Here is a 24,376-nt window from a genome sequence, read left to right on the forward strand (position 1 = left end):
CCCTGGATGGTTGGGTTGAGGTGGTACTGCTTTATGTGGTAGGCCAACAAACATGGGATGGTTGGGTTGAGGCGATATGCCAAAAAACCATGGATGGTTGGATTGAGGAGATATGCCGACAAACCCTAGATGGTTGGGTTGAGGCCACGAGACAACAAACCCTATATGCATGTATTGTAATTGTTATTGTATTATTCTGTGGGGTATTTTGGGGAACTCACTAAGCTTTGGCTTACAATTGTGCATTTCAATGTTTCGGGTGGGGGAAGGCGAATGTTTGATCATACACATCATCATACAGATTTTTATGATTTGAGAGATGTTTTGATACTCTGATTTGTTATGATATTTTGGGAAAACAATGGTGTATTGTTACATGGTTTTTATGAAAATGAATTTGAAAATCAAAAATTTTTCACTATGGTTTTTTAGATGTTACACACGGTGATGGAGTTGGGTTGGGATTGGCATGAACTATCTAATATTGTACTTTACCATTTTTCTTAACTCTGGGTGCTTATAACATTTAAAATAACAAATTTAGAAAAAAAAATCTTTAAAAGAACCTGCTAGGTGTATGAAATGTGCTCTTTGAAAGAACATGTTCAAGCATTTGATTTGATTGATGACCTTTCTTTCTATAACTATGGAGAAAACATATTATTCCCTGATAGGTTTTGTAGTAAACTCATGTTAATTTATTGAATGTCAAGTATGAATAACTTAAAGTGTTGATAGTTTTTACAATTTTATTGTCTTATTTAATTTGTATAAAAGACCTTACATTTTATGATTCTTTTTTTTTTGTGTTTTAACCGAAAGAAAATTATGTAAAAACCCTTATATTTTTCCATTTTTCCATTTGGTTCTTTAGTAGGTTTACTGGTAATCTTTCAGCTTTATATAATTCTTTTCGCTCAACTTTTTTTTTTCAAAAGAGCCCTTACATTTGGAAAAAAAACCCTTACTTTCTATAACTATGGATAAAACATATTATTCCCTATCACGTTTTGTAGTAAACTCATGCTAATTTTATCGAAAGTCAAGTATAAATAACTTAAAGAGATGATAGTTTTTACACTTTTATTATCTTATTTAATGTGTATAAAAGACCTTACATTTTATGATTTTTTTGTGTGTTTTAACCTAAATTAAATTATGTAAAAACCGTTACATTTTTCCATTTTTTCGATTTGGTTCTTTAGCAGGTTTGCCGGTAATCTTTTAGTTTTGTACAATTCTTTTCGCTCAACTTTTTTTTTTCGAAAAAACCCTTACATTTGGAAAAAAAAATATATGATCAATATTAGGGATGAGCATAGGCGGGGTACCCGCCTCATTTGGCGAGAACCGGAACCGGAATCGGAACCGACGGTTCCTAGAAAGTTAGAACCGGAACCGGAACCACTCTAGGCAGTTCTCAAATGTTTGGAACCAGTCCCGGAACCGGCGGTTCCGGTTCCGGGAGCGGGTAACCCGGTTAGATTTATTTTGTTAAATTTTGTCGATAAAACCGCAATTTAGTTCGATCCAAATCAAATCAATTCGGACCAAAGACGAACAAAATCGGACCAATATATTCTAAACCGGTCTAAGTAACACACATATTTATATGAAATAATGTGTGTATATATATATATATATATATTTAAACCGGTTCCGGCGGGTACCCAGCGGGTAGCGGTTCCGAAAAAACGAGAACCGGAACCGGAACCGCTTAAGGCGGTTCCATAATTTTAGGAACCGGAACCGGACCCGATTAAGGCGATTCCAGTTCCAAAACCGGCAGTTCCGAGGCGGTTCAGGTTCCAAAAGCGGGTACCCGGTTCCGATGCTCATCCCTAATCAATATGATTTAAGATCATATATGCAACTTGCAAATTTTAAAAAACAATTTTTTACAAACATTTAGTCCATATATGTTCATATACATTTACTACTTCAAAAACAAACAACACCTAAAAGGTTAATTAGTGTAAATATCAAACAAAGAAAATCTTAAAGAAATTACACTTTCAATAGTTAATATATATATATATATATATATATATATATATATATATATATATATATATATATATATATATATATATATATATATATATAATCAAATTAAGAAAATGTTAAAGATGGACCGAATCCCAGGGCTATTGATAAACAGTGTATGGACCTCTAAATCTGGAGAGATGAAAAAAAGGAGATATTCACTTTATATTCGTCTAAGTTCCATGAAAGATGAACTGAGAGACCATTGCTGATAAACCCTAGATTTTGGAGAATCTCCCTCTCCCAACAAACGTACCTCGAATCATCATTCACCCTGGAGGAAATCAAAAGCACGATATGGTGTTGCGATGGGGAAAAGGCACCTGGTCCTGACAAACTAACCTTCAAAATTATAAGAGTAAAGTGGGAACTTATGAAGTGGGACATTTTGAGGTTGTGTAAAGCATTTCCAAAAGCATGACTCGTTCTCCTTGGGTTGCAACTCCTCATTTATAACCCTAGTCCACAAAGTTAATGACCTTGTGACCCTATGTGACTACCGTCCTATAAGTTTAAGCAGTAGCATGTAAAAGGTGGTGGCTAAGGTGCTCGCCAACCACCTGAAGTCGGTGATAGGTTATGTTGTTAGTGATGAACAATTTGGTTATGTTGAAGGGAGACACATCTTGGAGAACCTCTTATGATAAACGAGATTCGCTCCTGGGCAAAGAAGACAAAACTGAAATCCTTCCTTTTCAAAGTTAATTTTGAAAGGGCTTTTGACTCCATCAATTGGAGATATTTGGATTCGATAATGGAACAAACTGGTTTTGGCGGATCTAGAGGAAATGGATCATTGGGTGCCTTAAATACTCAGTTCTCGTTAATGGCGCACCCACAGATGAGTTCAAGATATCCAAAGGGGTTCGTCAAGGGGATCCCTATCCCCTTTCCTTTTTATATTAGCAATGAAAGGTCTAAATGTTGTTGTCAAGACTGCCTTTGAAAACTCGTTATTCCATGGTATCACGAAATCTGATTTTGAGCAATCCAATAAACACAATTTGGAAATTAGGCCACTTCCAAATTCGAAACACAGAAAATATACCTTATTGTTTTGTGTTCTTGAGAGATATAACAAATAAAAATATGATTTTCGTGTATATGAGTTCCAACCCTTTTTCTGGAACCAAATAAAGTTCTTATACTAGAGGGAAAAGAGGTTATGGCGGTTGCCTCCACATTTAGTGCCAAAACTGGTAGTTGTGAGACATAACTAACGCTTGCATCATCAAGATGTCATCAGGGGAGTTTTGACGGAATATTTCATGGAGCCGATGTAAAATCCGTTTAGGTTTCAGGGCACTACCCCGATCCCCACCAGGGGCTCTGCCCCTTGGAACCCGCTAGGGGTGCTGCCCCTAGACCCCACCAAGGGACTGCAGCCCCTTGGAACCTTGCACCCAGGGGCACTGCCCTTGGACCCCCGTATTGACGAGTTTACATTTATCACACCGAGTGTGCACCCCGCACCTCCAAGCTCGGTTAGTAAATGGAGTTCGACTTATCTCATTATTAATAATAATTACACCAAAATATTTTGATAACACTAAAATTATCAACAAGTATTAGTCTGTAGGAAGAGTTCATTTCCTTTCATGTATCTTGGGGGTCCCATGGGGGCCAATATGTTGCTAACGAAACATTGGGACCCAATTATCGACAAATTCTGGTCCAAACAATCTTCGTGGAAAGCAAGGGTGTTCTCCTTTGGCGGACGCTTGACTTTAATTAATTTCATTCTAAACATTCTTCCCACTTATTATATATCACTTTTCAAATCTCTACAGAGAGTCCTAGGTACTCTTGAAAAAATTCGTCGGAGGTTCCTATGGGGGGCAATGCTGACAAGTTTAAGACCCATTGGGTTGATTGGACTAAGGTCACTACCCCTATCAACGATGGCGGGCTCGGAGTGGGTAACATAAAATCCCAAAACATCGTCATCCTCACTAAATGGTGGTGGAGGGTTCTAAATGAGAGATCAAGCTTATGAAACACGGTGATCTCAAGCATCCATAATCTAGCAGGTAAACCAGCCACTTATATTGCCAGGAAGATATCGACATGTATATGGAACAATGTAGCAAATGTGATTAACACGGCGTAATGCATGGATCAAGCTTCGCGAAAATAGGGTTTGGGCACTGATCGTGTACGCCCAACATACTCAATTTACGCCCAGCGTACTAAGGATGCCCTAGTACGCCCAGCGTACGCGGCTCAACCCAATACCGCCCTAACTTCAAACGATCATAACTTATTCGTTTCAACTTCGATTTCGACGATCTTTATATCCACGGAAAGGTGTTGAGAAGCTCTACAACCTTATCAACTATCCTTTGCCTTAAAACCTAGCGAACTTAAATCCAAAATTCATAAAAGGCTTGAACTATCACTTTACGGTTATACCCTTGGGCTCCAAAGCACCAAGCGAACTCTCGGATCACTTAATCTACACCACCCACATCCAAAGGGGTCTAAATCCCTCTTTCCCCCAAGGCACGAAGCCTTATGATAACTGGTCTTCGGGTCACGACCCCGAATTATGAAACGATTCGAAACAGGGTGTTACATGTCTGGTATGGGAGCTCTACCTTTCAATCACGCTTTCCTTCCTTGTATTGAAAATAAACTGTCAAATGGTGTCATGCTGAGGAACGTATTTCAATTAATGGCTTCACTTGGAATTGGAAAGTAGAACCACATGATGCTGAATCTCTTCACGAGCTGCTACAACTATACACAAGTATTGGGAACTTGTAGAATATCCCTAAATCAAAATTCGGATTCCATTTTAATTTGAACTCTGAGCTTCTCTATCAAGCAACTCCAGGGCTTAATAGACTCAAAACTAATTCATTACAGGGATAAAGGAATATACTGGTCAAAATGGTACGACTCAATGTTCGTTGTTGGGTATGGCGTGCCTCTATGGGAAAATTTTCGATGGTTGCCACTCTAAAGGCTATGATTAAGATTAACAATTTGATATGTCATTATGCGGAAATAATCAGGAAACAGTCGATCACCTACTCGTACACTGTGAATTCACCAAATTAGCCCGATAATCAATTTTCAAATGGATCGAGTTGACGGACATGCAGTTTAATAACGTGACGGAATTCTCGGACCACACTGCTTCATGGGGGAATTGCCCAAGGAAAAAGCAAAAACTCAACTCTATCTTATTCTGCTTCCTTTGGAACATATGGCTAGCTCGTAATGAGACAATCTTCAAGAACATAAAGAACTCGACTGCAAAAGTTGCTGACAAAGTAATTACCCTCTCATACTTATGGTGCAAACACATAAATGTTAAGGGGTTGCGGTTCCTGGGCGGATTGGAGCTACGCTCCTATCCCAGTTTTATAATCTTTATAATGAAAAAATTACAAAAATAGCAAATTTCCTTAATTTATTTGTAGAAAATAGCCAAAAAAACCCAACATTACAAAAATAACCATCAAAATCGCAGATGGATTAAGGCCATCTGCTATTTCCTCATTTGATATCCGAATGTACAAGTCGGTAAAGCACATACGTGCATTATGAGTTGTATGTTCGCAAATGTTTTTTTTTAATTTTTTTTCCTATAAATAGCTTCACACCATTTGCGATTTCTTATGAAGTTCATCTGCGATTTCCTCTGAAGTTCATCTGCGACCTTGGGGTTTTTCATTTTTTAACGAAAATACAAGTGTTTAAAGCACGGATAAAAAGATAAAGAGAAAATTACCCCATTTGAACTATTGTGTATCCGTGCTTTATACACTTGTACTTTCATTAAAAAAACGAAAAACCCCAAAATCGCAAATGGACTAAGTTCATCTGCGATTTTAGTCAGGTGTGAGGGTATTTATACCGGAAAAAATAAAAAACTAAAAAAAAGCATCTGCAAACGTACAACTCATAATGCGTGCCTATGCTTTACCGACTTGTACATTCGCAGATCAAATGGGGAAATCGTAGATGGGCTTAATCCATCTGCGATTTTGATGGTTGCTTTTGTAATGTTGGATTTTTTTGACTATTTTCTACAAATTAATTAAGAAAATTAGCTATTTTTGTAATTTTCTTCTTTAAAATTTAGTTTTGTATTTACTCATGTGTTACTACTCTCTTTGTTTACTATCCTTAGCTCCTTGCTAAGTGTTTCTTTGCCTCTTTATATTTAATATATTTTCTTTATAAAAAAAACTATAAATATCAAACAAAGAAAAATCTTAAACAAATTATACTTTCAATAGTCATGACTATATAATAATCAAATGACTAAACTGCACAAATGGTCCCTGTGGTTAGCTCAAAATTGCCACTTTGGTCCAAAAAAGTTTAGACTAGCACCAAAGGTCCAAACTTTTCATTTTGTTGCGAGTTTGGTCCAAAACTTTATGAAAATATTTAAAATGACGGAATTGCCCTTACTTTTATATTTTATATATATATTTTTTTTTTCTGTATTTTTAAGAAAATCAAAAATAAAAATACCACCCACCCCTACTATCTCCCACACCCATAACCACTTTCATCTTCCTATATCCTCCCAATCCCACCGGAACAACCGATCGTAAAAATCAGAACACCGCCGTCACCATCGCCGGGAACCACCATTGTTCGCCGGAAACCACTATTACTGCCTGAAATCGTCGCCATTTACACCCGATTATGCCATATCCTACCATCATACTTGTTAGCTCGTCGGATTTGTCTCCGTCGATCATCGATTCATGGTTTTTAAACTGTCAGTCACCTAAAACGACTCCGACGACATATAAACCATCAGATTCGTCCTTCTCCGGCTTTGAAAACCCTTCAATGCAAGAAACCATTAGTCGTTTGTCTCCGACTCCATCTGTCGTCGAACGACCACCGGAGTCGTCACCCCTTTCTCTACTTATTTTCTCCGGTATGATTGGTTTCATGTCTAGATCTGGAGTCCCTAGATTCGTTGCCTTTCGTGGTCGACCTGCAACATCGTCCCCATAAAACCTTATTCCAGTCGTCGCCGCCATAAAACCCTAATCAACCGGACCTAATGTTTTTTGCAAGAGGAATAAAAACCCAAGGGTTTTTCAGCGCCACTTTCATCAGATCTGGTCGACTTACATCGTCTCTCTGTCTTCTCCGTCGGAAAATCGAGGGTTTTCTAGCTACTGTCAGTGGTATCAACCGTGCGATGGTGACGTTCATATCTCTAATCGACAACGTTGGTGGCGTTCATATCTTTGGTCAGCGACGACGGTGGCGGCGTTTATATCTCCGGCCGGTGGTGGTGGTGGTATTTCTCTTTGTAAAAATCATGTAGAAAATGGGTATTGTATAGGGGAGAGAGAGAGAGAGAGAGAGAGAGAGAGAGAGAGAGAGAAAGAGAGAGAGAGAGACGAGAAGAGGGGAGAGGTGGGGGTGGGATTGTATTTTATTTATTTGTTTTTTAATTATTGTAATAAAAGAAAATGAAAAAACAAAATCAAAAGGGCAATTCCGTCATTTTAAATATTTTCATAAAGTTTTGGACCAAACTCGCAACAAAATGAAAAGTTTGGACCTCTGGTGCTAGTCCAAACTTTTTTGGATCAAAATGGCAATTCTGAGCTAACCACAGGGACCATTTGTGCAGTTTAGTCTAATCAAATTAAGAAAACGTGAAAGAAATTACACTTTCAAGACAATTTTAGGAAAAAAAAAATGGGCATCATTTTCTATGTTATCACCCAATCCCTATACCACTGTCCCAACAACCCCACATTTATTGTCATTTTACTATATAAAAGTAGATGCCCTAAAGTAAAAAATAAGTCCTGTTAAAACTATACTTTTTTCTCTTGCAAACAAATTCAATTTATTTAAAAATATACAAAAATCCTGGTTGACCAAATTTCAGTATTTCTATTTTATTAAAAGTATATACAGAATATCGTTAACATTGATTTCAGATTATAAGCTTTTTTTTACCAACAAAAGTTCGATTTAAAATTCTTATAAATTAATTAAATTATATATACTTAATGTCATTTATTGGAAAACAAAAAAATATTCCCTTCAAGATATATACAAATAAGCCTTGAAATTTCGCGTACTTTTGTCAATAAATCGCACGAATTAAAACCATATAAATATCTTTCCTAAACCCACTCACCAAAACCCTGAAAAATCTCTCTCTCTCTCTCTCTCTCTCTCTCTCTCTCTCTTGCTTTTCAGCAAAACTTTTGAGCTACGATCATCCGTTACTTTGACTAGTATTTTGTTTGATCATCACCGAATAACCCCAAATCACTCGATTTTCAGCTGGATTCACGTGCATTTTCTCCAAAACGTTTGTTATGGTAATCGTCTTTCACAAGTGATTGCATTCGAGTTGCGATTTTAGGGATAAAGAAAAGGGTTTTACAGAGCACTAGAGCAGGGTTTCTTCGAAAAAGATATCGGAACACACATTGCGTTGCAGACATGAAAAAGAAAGCGAATAAAGCTTACAAAAAGGAAGATTATTCGGAAGAATGGTGCTTCGTCTGCAAAGATGGTGGCGATTTAATTATTTGTGACCACAAGTGAGTTTCCGAATTCTATTTCAAGTGGTTTTTTCACACATTTGGTCCAAGAAAGTTAAATGATTTGACAGGTTTTCGTTTACAAGAAGTTGACCCTTGTTTGGATGTATATTTTCTAAACTCAAGGGTATATCGGTCTTTTAGTTTGATAAACAGTTGAATGCATGAAGTCCCCAAATCAATTCTTCTAGACGATGTTGATCTGTCATCAATTTCTCCATTATAATATAATTTTAGGGATTTAGTCACCTCTTTTCTGAATGAAATTTAATAAAGGAAGTTACTTTCACTTGTTTCAGGGATTGTTTGAAGTCATATCATCCCGAATGCGCACAATCATCTGCAAATTCCAAACGTCGATTTATATGTGGTAAGCCACTCGCATTAACTTCAATTATGCATAGATTTATAAAATAATCATATCATGCTAAAATATATGTTCGGATTCTATTTTCAGATCTGCATAAATGTGATATTTGTGATAGAACTTCCGATCTAGTCCATTGTTATTGTTGTCCAAAAGGTGTATGCAGACGTTGTATCAAATCTGCTGATTTTGTTCATGTGAAAGGGAAGAAAGGATTCTGCAATCATTGCTTGAAGCTTGCACTACTTGTAGAAGAAAAGAAGGATGTTGACTCTGATGGGGTATGAATATGATCACAAGTTTAAACCTTTTCATACAAAATTTTTAAAAACCTTTCTAAATTCTATCTTTAAATCGATGTTTTTGGTGTGTTTTTCAGGAAACTATCGACTTCAATAATCGTAACACTTATGAGACTTTGTATAAGGAATATTGGGAGATTATTAATAATACCGAAAAGTTAACTCTTGATGTTCTAATAGCTGCAAAAGGGCAGTTAAAGTCCGGAAAGAATTATGATTCAGATAAGTATGATGATCATAGTGATGACAACCAATGTTCGGATTATGAAGAAAAAGGTGATGACATGGAATTACATGAATCAGCAAAAAAAACAAAAAGATCAAAGCCCGAATCATCATCCAAAACAAAAGGGAAGTCAAAAGCGAAAGAGAAAGAGAAAATGAAACCAAACAAGGAAGAATTCATGGGATGGGGATCAACACGTTTAATCCAATTTCTTGAAAACATAGGGAAAGATACAACGAATGCGTTATCACAAAGGGAGCTTGAAAAGATTGTAAAGGGATATGGTAAGGAGAAAGATCTTATTCAGAAAAACAAGATAATTGAATGTGATGTATGGTTACGTTCTATTTTCAAGAGGAAAACGATTAAACTCAACCGAATTTATGATTCTTTGGAAACCCATTTGGCGGAAAATCAAGTGTCATCGGATGATGATGATGATGATGAATTAGGGTTTGATGATGATGATATGGATTGTAAGGAAGAGGAAGTGGTGGCATGTAAAAGGAAGAAAAAGAACAATGGAGATAAGTTAATAGAGAAGGAAGAGCCAGTGGTTGATATTACGTGTTTTCGTTTTGCATTGATTGTTCCTGAAAACATAAGGCTTGTGTATTTGAGAAGAAGTTTAGTGCAGAAACTTGAAAAAGAACCTGAGAGCTTTGAAAGTAAGGTAATAGGAAGTTTTGTGAGAGTTAAAGAAGATGCAAATGGTTTCTTTCTAAGGAATGCTTATCGCCTTATGCAAGTAACTGGTAAGTTTTTCCTTTTAAATACATGATATCTGTACATATACGTATGCGCCAGGCATAGATTTGTATGTATCATGCGCTTATGGCATACTTGTATGCAATCAGGCGCCCTACGCATACTTGTATGTGTGCCAATCAGGCGCCTAACGCATACTTGTAGTATGTAATCAGGTGTGATAAATACTTATCACACCTGATATCTACCGGTTGATAGATATATCAACCGGTAGATCAGGCACCTGGTGCATACATATGTGTATGTATTAAGGCACCTGGTGCATCCATACTTGTATAGTTGTATGCAATCGGTGCCTGATATGTAACGTATATAACATGCACATTGCGTCTGATGACACATGCATCATATTGTGTTGTGAGTTTATTTATTGATTTTTACTTGCGTATTTATTTACAAGATTTATGTTTGCTTTAATGTATATGCAGGCGTAAAAAAATGTTTGGTTGGTGAAAGTGAGCAGACTTTTATGCTGCAATCTTTAGAAACGGATATATGCATTAATTTGCTGTCAGATGATGAGTTCACTGAGGTAAGGGAGTAGATAATTTATCTATCTATGTACATGATCATTTTAATATGTTATCACTGAAAGCCATTAATAATCAACTAACAAATATAAATTTAAATTCAACGGTTTTGGACTTTACTAATTTCAGGAGGAATGTCAAGATTTGAAAAACAAAGTGAAATCCGGCTTACTGAAAAAGCTTGAAGTGGTAAGCTTACACATTAACTCAATCGAGTGTTGTTTTATTGCTTATCTTATTTATTTCATCACCTATTATTAATCTTTGGTAGGTCATTTACTCATGATTGAAAAAAAAATCTTTTAAATGTAATAATAAATAAGTATATGAAGTACGAGAGGGTAGTAAATGCGCTTCTAATTTACTATTGCCAATAAAATTGCTAAAAGAAGTAAGGAGATATATAATTAAATTCTTTCATACTGTTATGACCCGGGATCTAGACCTCGTGACAGGACCAGTGCTAGTGCTTGAAAAAGCCGTGAACTCCCCTGTAACCTAGCCTCCTGTTTGTTTGCAGGAGAGTAAACTAAGCTATTAACCTAATATTACTCTATTGATTGTTTTCAAATTCCAGCCTATCTTATTTCATGAATGACTACCCTTTAAATAGGGATAAACAAAAGACTCAAATCAGGAAACAAAGACTTCTAAAAATCGACTCAAATAATAAAAGATCCTAATTGCCAAAATTAAAAACGGAAACAAGATAACTTCCTAGAATATAAAATACTTATTATCTATTAACTTAAAGACCTATCAAGTATGATTCATAACACATACATGCTAAATATTATTGAGACCCACTTTTAGGAGATAAAAAATTTAACCAGATTTACTTGTATGACAGGTTGAAGTTGAAGAGAAGGCTAGGAGTCTTCACAAGGACATTGTAACACATGTAAGTCTTGAAACACGCATTTTTATTTTACAATTCGCTACATAATTACTTGATAATATAATGCACCATATATTATTTCTTGTTTAATAAATGGTGCTTAATTAGGCAATACACAGATTTCAAACATGGATTCTCTTTATTGTTTTTAGTTTATTAATGCATAATTTCAACATCTAATGATGCTTGCTATTATCATAGTGGATTCCCCGAGAGCTGGCTTTATTGAAACACCGTATTGATCAAGCAAATGAAAAAGGATGGAGAAAAGAATATCCTTTTTTAGTAGTCAATAATTAATTTGTGTATATGTTCCCATTTGAATGATATATTTAAGGGCTAAATGCGAGAAATAGCAACATGGTTCCATTTATATCTATATTATAACCTCTTTACTTTCATTTTTTTAATCTTGTTATGAAATTATACTCTAAAAAATATTTGCATTTTGATGACAATGCTATAATTGAAAATGAAAGTGTGAGGTTATAAATTATAATAAACATATCAATGAAAGTAGATTGTTATTTCTTGTATTTAACCCTATGTGACTATTCTACACTATTTGGTCCTTAACCTATGTGAGTATTTTACGCTACATGAGTATTTGGAAAGAAGGCAATTCCTACAAACTCCAGAAAATCAGACAAAATTACTTGAAAAGATCCCCACTGTGATTCCAGATATTGAAGAAGCTGAACCTCTTGAAGATGATAAGAAAGATAACAAAGACTCACCAAAATCTATTCTAATACATTCATCATCTGGAAAATTTAAAGACATTGGCATTACTTCAGGTATGGTAAATATTTTCTTCTCAAGTAATTTACATTTTTGGTCCCTTCACTATAGTTGTTTTTTCAATTTTGGTCCTTATTTGATGTTAATGCAAAAATGACTACTTTTGGTCTATGAGTGTAGCTTATTTTTTCAATTTTTGTCCCAAATAGTCATATTAACCTGGAACATGGCAAAAAATGTTATGAAAATCTCAAATAAACTTTTTGGGACCAAAATTGCAAAAAGCTGCTATACTTAGGGACCAAAAATGTAATCTACCCTTTTTCTGCCCTCATCATTTCCTATGTTCCCAAAACATTGCTTTTTATATAAAAAAATTATTTTTTACTTGATGAACTTAAATAAGGACATGACTTAATCCGGTAAGTTATATATGAATCAGGCTCCTTGTGGGCCTACCTGATTTTACATCTGACATGATGCCAAGTCAAGTTTTGTTGTAAGAATAATCTTTTCTTTTTTGTTTTCAAAACATTGATTTACAATTTAAATTTTGCAGAAGATAGTAAACAAGAAATGCCAGCATCTGAAAAATACGCAATGGCAATAAAACTCCAAAAGTTTTTCGAAAACAAGCCAAAAAAGCCATCTATTGTCAAAAACCCTACTCAATTGTCTGACTCAAGTGATGAAAAGTCAACCGTTGATATAAGCAAGGAGGATCTTGAAGACATTAAAAGCTCTCAATGGTATGTTATGAGCCCACGTGGCGATAAGGTGGGGCCCGTCTCGTTGTCGGTGCTTAAAAACTGGAGTCAAACCCGAGTTGCATTGGAGTCAAAGATTTACAACTCAAGTCAAACTGAAGAACAGGCGAAACCGTTGACCGATGTGCTTCATCTTGCTTTTGATGGAAAATAATGTTTTTAAGGATTCTTTTGAAACTTTGTGATTCGGGTATTTTAGTAAGTCGAATTCGTATATGAAGTTTATAAGTAAGTCTATTAGTGGTTTACTATTGAAGGCCTCATAAAGGACCAGAGGTTTTGGGACATGGGTGTTTATAAGGGTTTGACTGGTTTTTTTAATATGTTTAAACTAATGGTGTTTATGTTAATTGTGTGTGCTTTAAGTATAGCCTTTTGTTCTTTGAGTTCTTCCCATGATGCTAGAATAGGATTTGCTAAGAAAGAAAATATTTAATTTATAAAAAAAACATTTCAACATGTCAAAAGATCATTTTAGCATATGCATCACTGCTTAGGGGCTATTTCTTTTTTTTTTTTACAATAAGAATAAAATGGTCGTTTAGGGGTTATTTGTTTTTTGTCTGCAAATCTGTGTGATCATTTTTGTCTGCGCCGCGCAGACATATGTCATCGCAGAGTGTTTGTTTTTGAAGTGCGCAGACCTAAAAACGTCTACACAGGCCTTCTTGGCCCAGACATTGACTCGTGTCTAGTCTTCACAACTTATTATGTTCCCTCCAAATTTTTTTATATTTTCAATTCTCTAATCTATACAAATTTAATACGATACACTTATTTCAAAGAACCAAACATGTCTTTTTTTCCTTTTTAATTTTATGTGAATAAGTTCATTTAAAGTAATATTTTATAACCGTCGTTGATTTAATAATCTTATTTAATATAAAAACATCATAAATATGCATCATCATATCTTTTTTTATTTTTAATTTTATATGAATAAGTTCATTTAAAGTAATATTTTATAACCGTCGTTGATTTAATAATCTTATTTAATATAAAAACATCATAAATATGCATCATCGTAATTATAGTCATAACAATGTAATTTGTTTTTTAAATTATTATAACAATATGTGGAAAATTTACCAAGTAATATAGAGATGTTATATTTTTATTTATGTTTTTATTAATCTATTTAAAATAAAAAAAATTATTTTTAATTTTATACTGTTTATTTTAATTGAATAGAAAATCATGATGAAAAATATAAAAATCAAAACATATCTTTCTACAAATGTGTTCATCAAAATTAGTTGTTTGTATATGATTGTTTTTAAAGATAGTTGAAAACTTTTGAAATGTATAAAATTGACTAAAACAACATTTGTATAGATATTAAAATTAAAATATAATAATGAAAAAGCGATTGTCTAAATTATAATTTTAAAATTTATATATATTCTACAATTATTTTAATTTGTTTAGAGGCTGGTTTGGTATTATTTTTATGTATAGTGATATAGAAATATTGGTCCCTCATATTGATTTTATTTTATGTAAACAAAGCAATCTTTCGGTGTTGAAAAACTATTTTAAGTTTGTAAAATCAGTTTATTTAAATTTTAATGTTGAAAAACTATTTTAAGTTTGTAAAATCAGTTTATTTAAATTTTAAGTTTATCGTTAAAATAACATACTTCTTATTACAGATTGCAGATGTTTGATTCACCTGTTCTGTTGCAGAGGATTGCAGATATGATCTGCAGACTACAGACGTTTTGGCTTCGAAAAAACAATCAGCACCTTAGTCTCCTTAAAACGGTTGGTTTATTTATTTTATTTAGAAAAGAAACATATACCTTATGCTGTTATTACATTCTCACAAAATCCATAGAAACAAGCTACAAATTCTAGTTATATATGATTTGCAACATCTCAAAAATATATGAAAATCAATTTTGTTATTTAATGAATTGTATTTGTATCATTCCATGCTCCACTTTTGAAAAAGTTATCTAGGGTTTTATTTTATTACATGATGTTCTCAGTTCCAGAAGCTTCTTTCCTATAAGCTTGTAGTCTCTCTTTCAGTTTCTTACTCTCTTCAAAATTTGCCTTCCTCTTCACAGCTTTCTATCACCATGAAAACAAAAGAAATGAGAAACAAATACACAGCTAACACCAGATTACGACATGTCCTCATTTTAAAATGTTAAGAGTCTGTTTAACTGATTTTCCCATGTTTATAAGATTCTTGATTTCAAGTATTAAAAAAGGGAAAAAGAAAAAAATAAGATAACACCCAGTTATTAAAGAAAGCTTACTTCCTGTCTGAAACACTTGTCGAGCTTTATCTTGAGATCTGTGCACTCACCAAAGAATTTTGCATAAGGGTGGTCCAGGTGGCACTTCTGAAACTGTTCAATTATCTACACAAAACACAAGAGCATAATCAATAAATGTATGAACAATATGAGACATTATTATATTGAATATTGTGAACTTTGTCGTTTGGAATATAAAGATAAAATGATTATTTATTCAGATCTCATGTGTAAAAGCATTGTTATGGTTATATGATTGTTTAACATAGAAGAATAGAAAACTTACTTCAGCACACATTGGGTGCCTATGTAACGTCAAAGGAGGGTGCATTTTGTGTCTTCCAAACAAATATTTTGAAAACTGCACAAAATAAAACATTTCATAAATTTAATTTCATATTATCATAAAGAAACAAGTACCAACAACCAACAAGAACACTAAAACCATATAGAGGCTCTGAGTTAATCTGTCTCTGAATGAAAACATGTTGATTGTTTAGACATCTGAATAACTATGTTGTATTATTAAAAATGACAATTTTACCCTTCTAACCTATTTTGACCGTTACTTCTATAAACTTAACTAACTTCCTTTTCATTTTTTTCTGAAACTATTTATACTTGAAATATATAAATTTCAATCAATTTTTATTTTCTAATAACCTACCATCAAAATTGATAAGTTCATATAGGATGTTTAGCCACTTTAATTACCACAGCAGATGAACAAAAAAAGTTTAGCAACTTGAATTATGTTCTCAGTAGCATAATAGCAAAAATGATGAAACCACTATAGATACAACATCAAACTTTCAGAAAATCAACATACACACAGTGTGATTGAAATATTAAAAAAAACAAAACAAAACAAAATTTATCAGACAAACAAAGTACTCAATCATCAACAAAATACTCAATCAGTCTTCATACAAAAGAAAGCTACATAGACTTCTGAAATCACATATTTTATGCTCATATATAGAGCCAGAAAAAATTGAATCAAAATCAAATTCTTTTTCTACCAAACGAACTGATACGTCTAACAACACCTAAACCCTTGGTTGTTCATCATTGCCGTTTTATTCCTAATATTACCAGCATATGAAATAAATAAATAAATAAATAAATAACTAGATCAAATATGACGAAAAGAACAAGAACCCAGATGGGGATTGAAGCAAAAAGGATAAATTAAGTACCTTTATAACGTGGAAAATAAACCCTAATTTCTTGGAAGAAGTAAAGTGGGATTTGGTATAACGGTTGTTCTTTGAGAAGGAAACAAGAGCAGATCCTGTAAATGAAAGCTATCTATCGTGGTGGTGTTCAACGGAAGACGATGGTGGAGGCGTCGAGGTTCAAGGAAGAAAATCGCCGGCGCTTGTGGTCGCTGATGGGAGGAGATCGACGGAGGCAAGGAGGAGGACGGCGGTGGGAGGCGTCGAGGTTGAAGGCAGCGACGGTAGTGGACTGGAGAAGCGTAAGAAGAAGAAAAAAACGGGAGCTTGTAATGGTTGTGATGAGAGAATGCGATGGAAGGGTATTTGGGTAAAAGGGCATTGTTACCAAAATTACATTCAGAGTTGTTCAGACTTACCCTCGTATCTGACCAGATGATCCCCACTCCATTAAGAGGTGCGAAAAAATGGGGAACCAAAGGCTCCTAATCAGACCGATTCAGAACGTCCTCTTAATCCAGTAATCCATCAAACAGATTAAAATTTCCAGATACCTATGTGAAGATCTTATAGAGGGTGTGTGGAGAGGAACCTAATCTACCGCAGAAACCTAATAATTTAATCGTGTTTGGACTTAGAGTACATATATCCTTTGAATTAAATCCTCCAAGCTCCATATAGCAAAGCATTAAAAAATTCAACTGATTGGAAGCATATATAAAAACAGAGAGGGAGATGAGATCTTGCCTCAAATGGGATCCGGAAGTAGCCGGAGGATTTGGCAAAAGAATAAAAAAAAAAACTTGCAAACTGAATCGGCCGCAGTGATTTACCTGGAGTGAGGGAACAGTAAGCTGACGAGGCGGAGGTGCCGATCAGCAGGGCAGACGACGGACGGCGCAGTCTAAATCAGATTGAATATTTTCTCAAAGAAGTAAAGCGCTCCTGCCTAAAATAACAGAAATGTAGAACTTAAGTAAAACCCGTCATCAGGTTCATCACAATTCAACTCATAGAACCCTAATTTTATAGAGAACAACCAATAGATGAAGAAACAGTATACAAGGGAAGAAAAGGAACCTTAACGGACCAACAATGAAAGATGAAGCTGATTAGACTGTTGAGCGAAATAATCAAACGAGCATACGTATCCTACACTCGGGTGCCATTCAGAAATGGTGTATGTGTACCAAGGACTTATGCACAGCGAAACAGGATTCACCTTTTCGATCCGATCCAATCCGAAAACAGGATTTGGTCAAAACCGAACTGGATCGGATTTAATCCAGTGACCGAATTCAAACTGGTTTAGCATTTTGGACTATCGGATTTACCCCCGGATGGAAAACCGGTTTCTCGCTAAAATTGATTTTTTTTTACCCTTTGATGCCTCTAATGGTTCACAGTTCACACTCAAAACCCTAGAAACCTTAGGATCGAAATATTGGAGAGGGGACGAGAGGAAAACAAACTTCCCTAGGTGTGTATGTAGGGATCGATTTCTGCTAGGGAGATGGTCAATCTTTATAGTTGCTAGAAACCATGATATGAATTTTAAAATAATAGTATTTTAATCCAATTCAAATATGTTTCCTTATCGGTTACAGAAGGTTTCAAGAACCTTTATGGTTCCTTGTCAAGGTTTCAATAACCTTTATGGTTTCTTGTCAAAACTGTCCAGGCATCGAGGTTCTAGAACTGCATTCATTGCTCAACTTTTGAACAATTATAATTTAACATGTGTACTTTCAATTAATTATAATTAATCCAAAATTAATTTCCAGTTAGTTTCGATTAATTCTTAATTAAATATAAACTATTTCTAGTTAATATATTAATCATATAATATATTATTAAAATATATATATTTCTCCTAATATCAATCCTAACTATTTCTGACCTAAAAAATGAGATTATGAGTCGATGAAGATCTCAGCCACGCTGTACAACAGTAATAACGTTGGAGAATCTAATTTGAGCTATGATACTAACTTAAAAAAATATAAACTTAAAATTTTCAATGTTAATACTTTTACAGAGGAAATATCTCATTACAAACACACTTACAACACTCAAACATATGAATTCTAAGATTTAGTACAAACAAACTCACAGATTACGACAAACAAACCCTAAAGAAGGAAAAACCATAATATGGATACAAAGAGAGAGAAAATGAGAGATATCACTTGTGTGTGTATGTGTGAAAATATGTGTTATGAGAAATAACATTGAGATGAACATATTTATTATAACACCCTGTTTTGGATCATTTTGTGATTCAGGACTCGTGGGCCGTAAATCGATTATCTGAAGACTTTGGGGCTTTGAGAAAGTAAAGTTTAGGCCTTATTGAAGGTTGACAGGTTTGATTGTGAGATCTAAGCCCTTGAATCGTGAGTGAGAACCACGGGTGAACTGGGGAAGGATAGGTGTCAAACTACTTGCAAGGATTATGGTTTTGAGTTCGACTTGTTTTAAGCCAAATTTAACAAGATAGGGTTGTAGAGCTCTTCAAGAACTTTATGTGGGTATAAAGAACTCCATAATCGTAGTTGGAACGAAGAAGTTATGGTTGTTTGAAGTTTAGATGAGAATGAGAAATTAGTAGTACGTTGGGCATACCTGGGAAGTACGCATGACGTACTTCATTAAATGAAATGCGAGACTTTACCCAATACGCTGAGCGTACCTAAATTACATTGGGTGTGATTACACAAGGTGCAAACCCTAATTTTTAGGGTTTGAGCCTTATTTAAGCAACTTAACTTCTGGAAACTCTCTCCAAACTCATCCTCTGGCTATCCAAAGCATCATCTCGAAACCCTAGCCTCATTTGTGAAGATTTTGAGCCTCTTGAGTGTTTATAGGTATTTTTGGTGCATCTTGAAGAAGAAGTCCACCATTGAAGCTTGGTGAAGCTCAAGCTGTTGGATCTTAAACTCATTTGTCATTCCTCGACCTCAGAAGGTATAAAGCTTGAATCTTTATCACTCATTTCACTAGATATAGAATTAGCTCATGTTTTGGTCCCATGGATTGGATCTTGTGAGTAGAAGTTACTCCAGAACCTTTGAACATCATTTTTGGTCATCTTGAGGCTATTAAGTCATAAAAATTAGATCTTGGGGGTTGTAGTTCACCTATGGATGAGTTGTTGACCTATTTATGAAGTTATGGACCTAGAGCTTGGTTTTAGGCTCCATTAAGCCATGCAAAAGCTTAAAGTTGTCAACTTTATCAGTTAAGGCCTTTTTAGGAGTTAGATCTGAGTTTTAGACGAGTCGTCTTAAAGGATTAAGCACTCAAAAGTGGAGATTGGACATTAGCAAATTACGTTGGGCGTATCATCTTGGTACGCAGAACGTAACGGGATTGCCCCGAATTCCCTTTCTATTGAGGCTGCGTGTGCGGGGCGTAATTGGTGGGTACACATGGCTTGCTCACTAGAAAGCCTTTTGGGTCATTTTTGGGCCTTGGGTCATTTTGGATTTGGAGCATGGTTAGATGGGTCAAGTAAAGGAAGGGTAAAATAGTCTTTTACCCATTAGCATGATGGAACATGATTGGACCTTGGATTATGGTTCATTTCCCTAAATATTGATTAGGATGGTTTTGGTTATGTTCAGTGTGAGGAGCTATGTAGCAGCAGCGCGTGTGTGTTTCGATTATCTTTAGATTGAGGTGAGTCTGTTCACTGTACTCGTGGGTTGAAGGCACCAATGCCGACCCACTGGATTATGTTTATAGGAGGATTGTTGTCTTTGTGACACTTGCTCATATGATTATATGTGATTGTTGTCTTTGTGACTTATGCTTATATGTATATATGCTTATGTATGTGGGGTAAAACAGATCCGAGGGTTGATATGAACCCGATACAACTACAAACTGTTATATGGAGTCATTATGGACTCGGGGTTGGTACAAACCCGAGGGATGATATGGACCCGACACGGATACAAGTTGTTACATAGAGTCATTATAGACTCGGGGTTGATATGGACCCGACACAAGCACACGTTGTTATATTTGTATACATGTTGTATGTGGTATTTTGCGGAACTCATGAAGTTTTGTGCTTACAGTTTTATGGTTATTGTTTCAGGTAATTCTAGTTCGAAAGGGAATGAGCCGACGTGACTGCACAACATCCCCCAAAGTTTTGTTATGTAGTAGTTGTTTATGACTTTTACTCTGATGTTTAAATATTATTTTCACCTTGAATGATTTTGGGAACGAATTGTTGTATGGATTAATGTTTTAAAAAATGAAAATTTTTCCATGGATTTTTGGGACATTTCATTTATATAGCAGGTCAAGTTTGGGTTATAGTCGGGTCAGACATGGACCAAATCAGTTCATGGTGATCTGTATGTCCTTTGTATCTTCCGATGAAACAAGCCTCGGTACATATATAATCACTCTCTTGCCCTCATCACTATTAAGCATTTTATCTATTTATCAATTGCCCAATTTTAGTCCTTCTGTAACTTACACTAACCAAAATAAGTTGGTTTAATTAACCAAAATATTATACCATTGTTAGTTTGAAGATATTAGAAACATTAGATATTTCAACATAAAACTAACAAAAATAATACTTAGTGCTATAACCCTTTCCAACGATTTCAAGAGCGATTCCAAAACCTAAAGAAATTGTATTGCTAGTTCTAGTTTATCAAAATATATAAAATCTTGAAAGTTATCCAAGAATCAACATAAATACTAAAAAAAATTCATAATTAACACTCTTTAACAAAAACAACGAAAAGCTTACTACATTAACTCTCAACCAAATGATTCACTACACTCACTAAAGTAGTTAATCAATAGGACTAACTGATCTATGGCTTTAAACAAAAATGAAGAACAACAATAAATGGATTAGTGTTTTATCTGAGTGATTATGAGAGAAAAACAGAGAAAGATGAGATCTTATAATTAAGATTTATCAACGATTCCAAGTTGTTATGTTAATTGATCTACTACGGGAGAGGTGTCTAGAATGGTCACGTCGACTTGGTTGTTGGATTTCAGAAAGACTATATGTCGAAATGATCCTGCCTCCCGACTGTCCTGCCTGGCTGATCTTTACTTGTTTGATCTTGAAGTAGACTTTGGAATTGTTGATGAATCTAAACTCTTAAGATAATAGTCCCACGTAGTATAAAACTAGACTAATATGTAGCGTTATGTACATCTAGGTCTTTTGAGAAAGGTGTAAGGCGAAGCTCTGCCCGATTCATCAACACCAGACACTTTGTCAAGTGAGTGTGTAGTTATTATCTAGAACATAATCTTAACTTAAAAATATCCATATAATAAATGTTGCTTGTATTATCTGTGATATGTGTTATTTGTAAAGATAAGATAGTAACATTTGGATTAGGAATTGTTGTAAAAATCAATTGCCTTTAGATTTAGGTCTTGCCTTAGATTAGGAATAAGACTTATAAAGGATGGATTAGTGTTAAATAGGCTTGACATTGTTTTGGTCAAAAAATAATTGAACTGAAATGGACCAAAGTGTATGAGAGGCTGTGATGTTCAATGTAAAGCAAATAAGTAAAATGAATCAAAACAACACAATTCGTTTACAAGGAAAGCCCTTGATCCTTGTTAGAATCTCCGTCACCAAACCTTGGGAGGTGATAATAATCACATGCATTGATGTTTTTTATTGATTAAAACGAAAATTACAGAGAAAATGGAATGAGTATGAGTACAAGTGATAGTATTCTGCTAAGTCTCGTGTGTAGTGTGATGATTACAAGTGTTTTATATAGTCAAACCCTAACAACTAGAACTCTGAGAATTCTGGGATCCTCCAAGATTACTTATAGCCATTTGCTTGACTTGGTCCTCCGAGTCTTCTGCATAATGGTGATGACTATCCGTTGAGTATATGACTTTGACCAGTTATTTCTGCACATGTGAGAAAGACAAAAGAATATATGTTCGTTATAATAATAAAATATTAGTCAGGATCCTGGAGTATATTCGGGATCCTGAGGTTTGAGGATCCCGAGCTTTTAAGGATCCTTAGATTTGAGGATCCTATAGTAGTTTCAGGATCCGAGCCCTAACAATTGCCCCCAAGTTATTCCTGAAATTAAGTGAATTAGTTTCGATAATATTACATGGATAACTTGAAGTAAATAAATGAAAAGAGATAATAGTAATTTTTAAATTTTAACGTTTAACGGCTAGAATAATTCAAATTCTAACGGATGAATTACTAGCCGTTATCAAGCGGTCAAATCAGCTGTTGGTCCAGTATAAATAGAGATGGTTTGCCTCACGATTTTCTTTACTCTTTTAGCTCCCACTTTCAACGTTCATTGAGTATAATTCGAAGGTATTTTTCTTGTTTTCCTTTCTCGTTTTATCTAATCTCGATCATGGGCAAGAAATCTACTCGTTCTCTTGGAACCATCATTGCTATTCCTGATGATGATTTCACAGATCAAAAGATTTATCCTACGAGGAAACTTGCACTTTTACCGACGATGATATCGAAATGTTGAATTCGTCCGAAACTTTTCCTATTGGCACTATTTTTAGGCCCTTTGATGCTAGGATTCAACCCAATTTCATTTCTTCTACTTGGGTCTCTCTTCCCGAGTATACTTTTACCCTTGGGCTTTCCTATCCTTTCTCCGAAATTGTATCTGAGTTTTTCGAGATCACAAAGATCTCATACATCCAATCTATGCCAACAATTTGGAGGATCCTCTATTGGCTCGAGCATTTAATCGTTCTAGGGATCTTTCCATCGGTCTGAATGAATTAGCTCACGTTTACGATCTCACAACTTTTGGGAATTCTTGCTTTTTGTTGAAGGTAAAAGCCAATAGATTTCCCCTCATATTGAAGTTCAAGCACAATGACGGTGCTTGGAAAGGGAAATATTTCTTTGTCAGCCATGACTCCGTTCCCAATGGGAACCTTTTACCTCAGTCTTGGATTAGAAAGGGTAGGATTCTACATTTCTATTAGGAGGATCCCAATATTCACTTCTCTTATCTTTTTTGGTGTTTTGCATCCTTTAAGTTCGACAAGTTGGTCCCTCCTGCTGAAGATACAGAGAATAGACTAAAAACATTCTCCACTTTGTCTGAATCAGAGAGGTCATTCAAGCTTAACCAACTCGATTTTCAAGAGAGCTCATCTAACACTATCTCCACATCGAAAGGTAAAAAAATCCAAGCTTTTCCTCTTTTTTATCGTATGGGGGATCCTGACTTATTATTCGGCTCAGGATCCAAAAGCACTCGTTCTGGCGGCCATTTTACCCTCGCTGATCTGGATACAGCGATGTCCAATGGCCAGTTGGTGGTGAAGAAAGAGAAGACCTCGCCTTCCATTCCTAATGCGAGAGCTCTTATATATTTGGCCGTGAAAACTCCAGGATCTTGAAAAAGAAAAACTTCTGAGGCTGCGGATTTGTGCCTTGAGAACCTCAGTATCGAAGATTCCCTTGGGAAATTGACTTCCTTTTCTTAGGCGGTGAGCTGGCTATTTTTCTTTACCGGTCGTTTCCTTTATTTTTATTGACATTGTACTTTTTTCAGGTTTCTGCTCATGTTTCTCGATTCACCGCCGATCTTAGGATCCGTGCTGAAAGAGTTGAACATGTTTTGAAGGAACAAGAGAAGATATGGAGGGCAACCAACAAGGATCTTCTTCAGAGGGTGGAGAAGCTGAGCAAAAAAAAGGCTGAGAGGGAGGA

At 35.1% G+C, this 24,376-nt stretch overlaps 2 protein-coding genes across 6 annotated transcripts; one reads left to right on the forward strand and one right to left on the reverse strand.

Annotated features, from left to right (window-relative positions):
• The first annotated feature begins 8,182 nt into the window (after nt 1-8,182).
• Nucleotides 8,183-13,564, forward strand: LOC145137935 (zinc ion binding / DNA binding protein). The gene is made up of 10 exons (XM_079072078.1): nt 8,183-8,597; nt 8,897-8,967; nt 9,055-9,245; nt 9,344-10,247; nt 10,689-10,792; nt 10,920-10,979; nt 11,641-11,691; nt 11,890-11,960; nt 12,283-12,485; nt 12,992-13,564. The coding sequence occupies exons 1-10, from the start codon at nt 8,497-8,499 to the stop codon at nt 13,348-13,350; spliced, it is 2,115 nt and encodes a 704-aa protein (XP_078928204.1). The 5' UTR covers nt 8,183-8,496; the 3' UTR covers nt 13,351-13,564.
• A 1,517-nt stretch (nt 13,565-15,081) lies between these two features.
• Nucleotides 15,082-17,854, reverse strand: LOC145141372 (Cytochrome c oxidase biogenesis protein Cmc1-like protein). 5 transcript variants are annotated; one of them, XM_079074653.1, is made up of 5 exons: nt 17,722-17,854; nt 17,475-17,590; nt 15,750-15,824; nt 15,464-15,568; nt 15,082-15,272 (listed from the first exon to the last, which is right to left on the reverse strand). In XM_079074653.1, exons 3-5 carry the CDS (start codon nt 15,792-15,794, stop codon nt 15,171-15,173), a joined length of 252 nt encoding a protein of 83 aa, XP_078930779.1. In that variant the 5' UTR covers nt 15,795-15,824; nt 17,475-17,590; nt 17,722-17,854; the 3' UTR covers nt 15,082-15,170. The 5 variants fall into 5 exon arrangements, with proteins under 5 accessions (XP_078930779.1, XP_078930782.1, XP_078930783.1 ...); XM_079074656.1 differs by lacking the exons at nt 17,475-17,590; nt 17,722-17,854 and adding exons at nt 16,663-16,933; nt 17,061-17,447; XM_079074657.1 differs by lacking the exon at nt 17,475-17,590 and having other exon boundaries at nt 17,722-17,800.
• Between the last annotated feature and the right edge of the window lie 6,522 nt (nt 17,855-24,376).

This window comes from Lactuca virosa, chromosome 9 (assembly GCF_052849685.1).
Source record: "Lactuca virosa cultivar CGN04683 chromosome 9, Lactuca_virosa_CGN04683_v6, whole genome shotgun sequence".
Classification (NCBI taxonomy): domain Eukaryota; kingdom Viridiplantae; phylum Streptophyta; class Magnoliopsida; order Asterales; family Asteraceae; genus Lactuca; species Lactuca virosa.

Excerpts from the sequence above, each read along its gene's own strand:
- LOC145141372 (XM_079074653.1), bottom strand. The coding sequence starts at position 15,794 with ATGCACCCTCCTTTGACGTTACATAGGCACCCAATGTGTGCTGAA. Across the intron at positions 15,569-15,749 it reads GGCACCCAATGTGTGCTGAA|ATAATTGAACAGTTTCAGAA; the intron begins GTAAGTTTTCTA and ends TGTTTTGTGTAG. Across the intron at positions 15,273-15,463 it reads ACAAGTGTTTCAGACAGGAA|AAAGCTGTGAAGAGGAAGGC; the intron begins GTAAGCTTTCTT and ends TCATGGTGATAG.
- LOC145137935 (XM_079072078.1), top strand. The coding sequence starts at position 8,497 with ATGAAAAAGAAAGCGAATAAAGCTTACAAAAAGGAAGATTATTCGGAA. Across the intron at positions 10,793-10,919 it reads CAGATGATGAGTTCACTGAG|GAGGAATGTCAAGATTTGAA; the intron begins GTAAGGGAGTAG and ends TACTAATTTCAG. Across the intron at positions 12,486-12,991 it reads AGACATTGGCATTACTTCAG|ATAGTAAACAAGAAATGCCA; the intron begins GTATGGTAAATA and ends ATTTTGCAGAAG.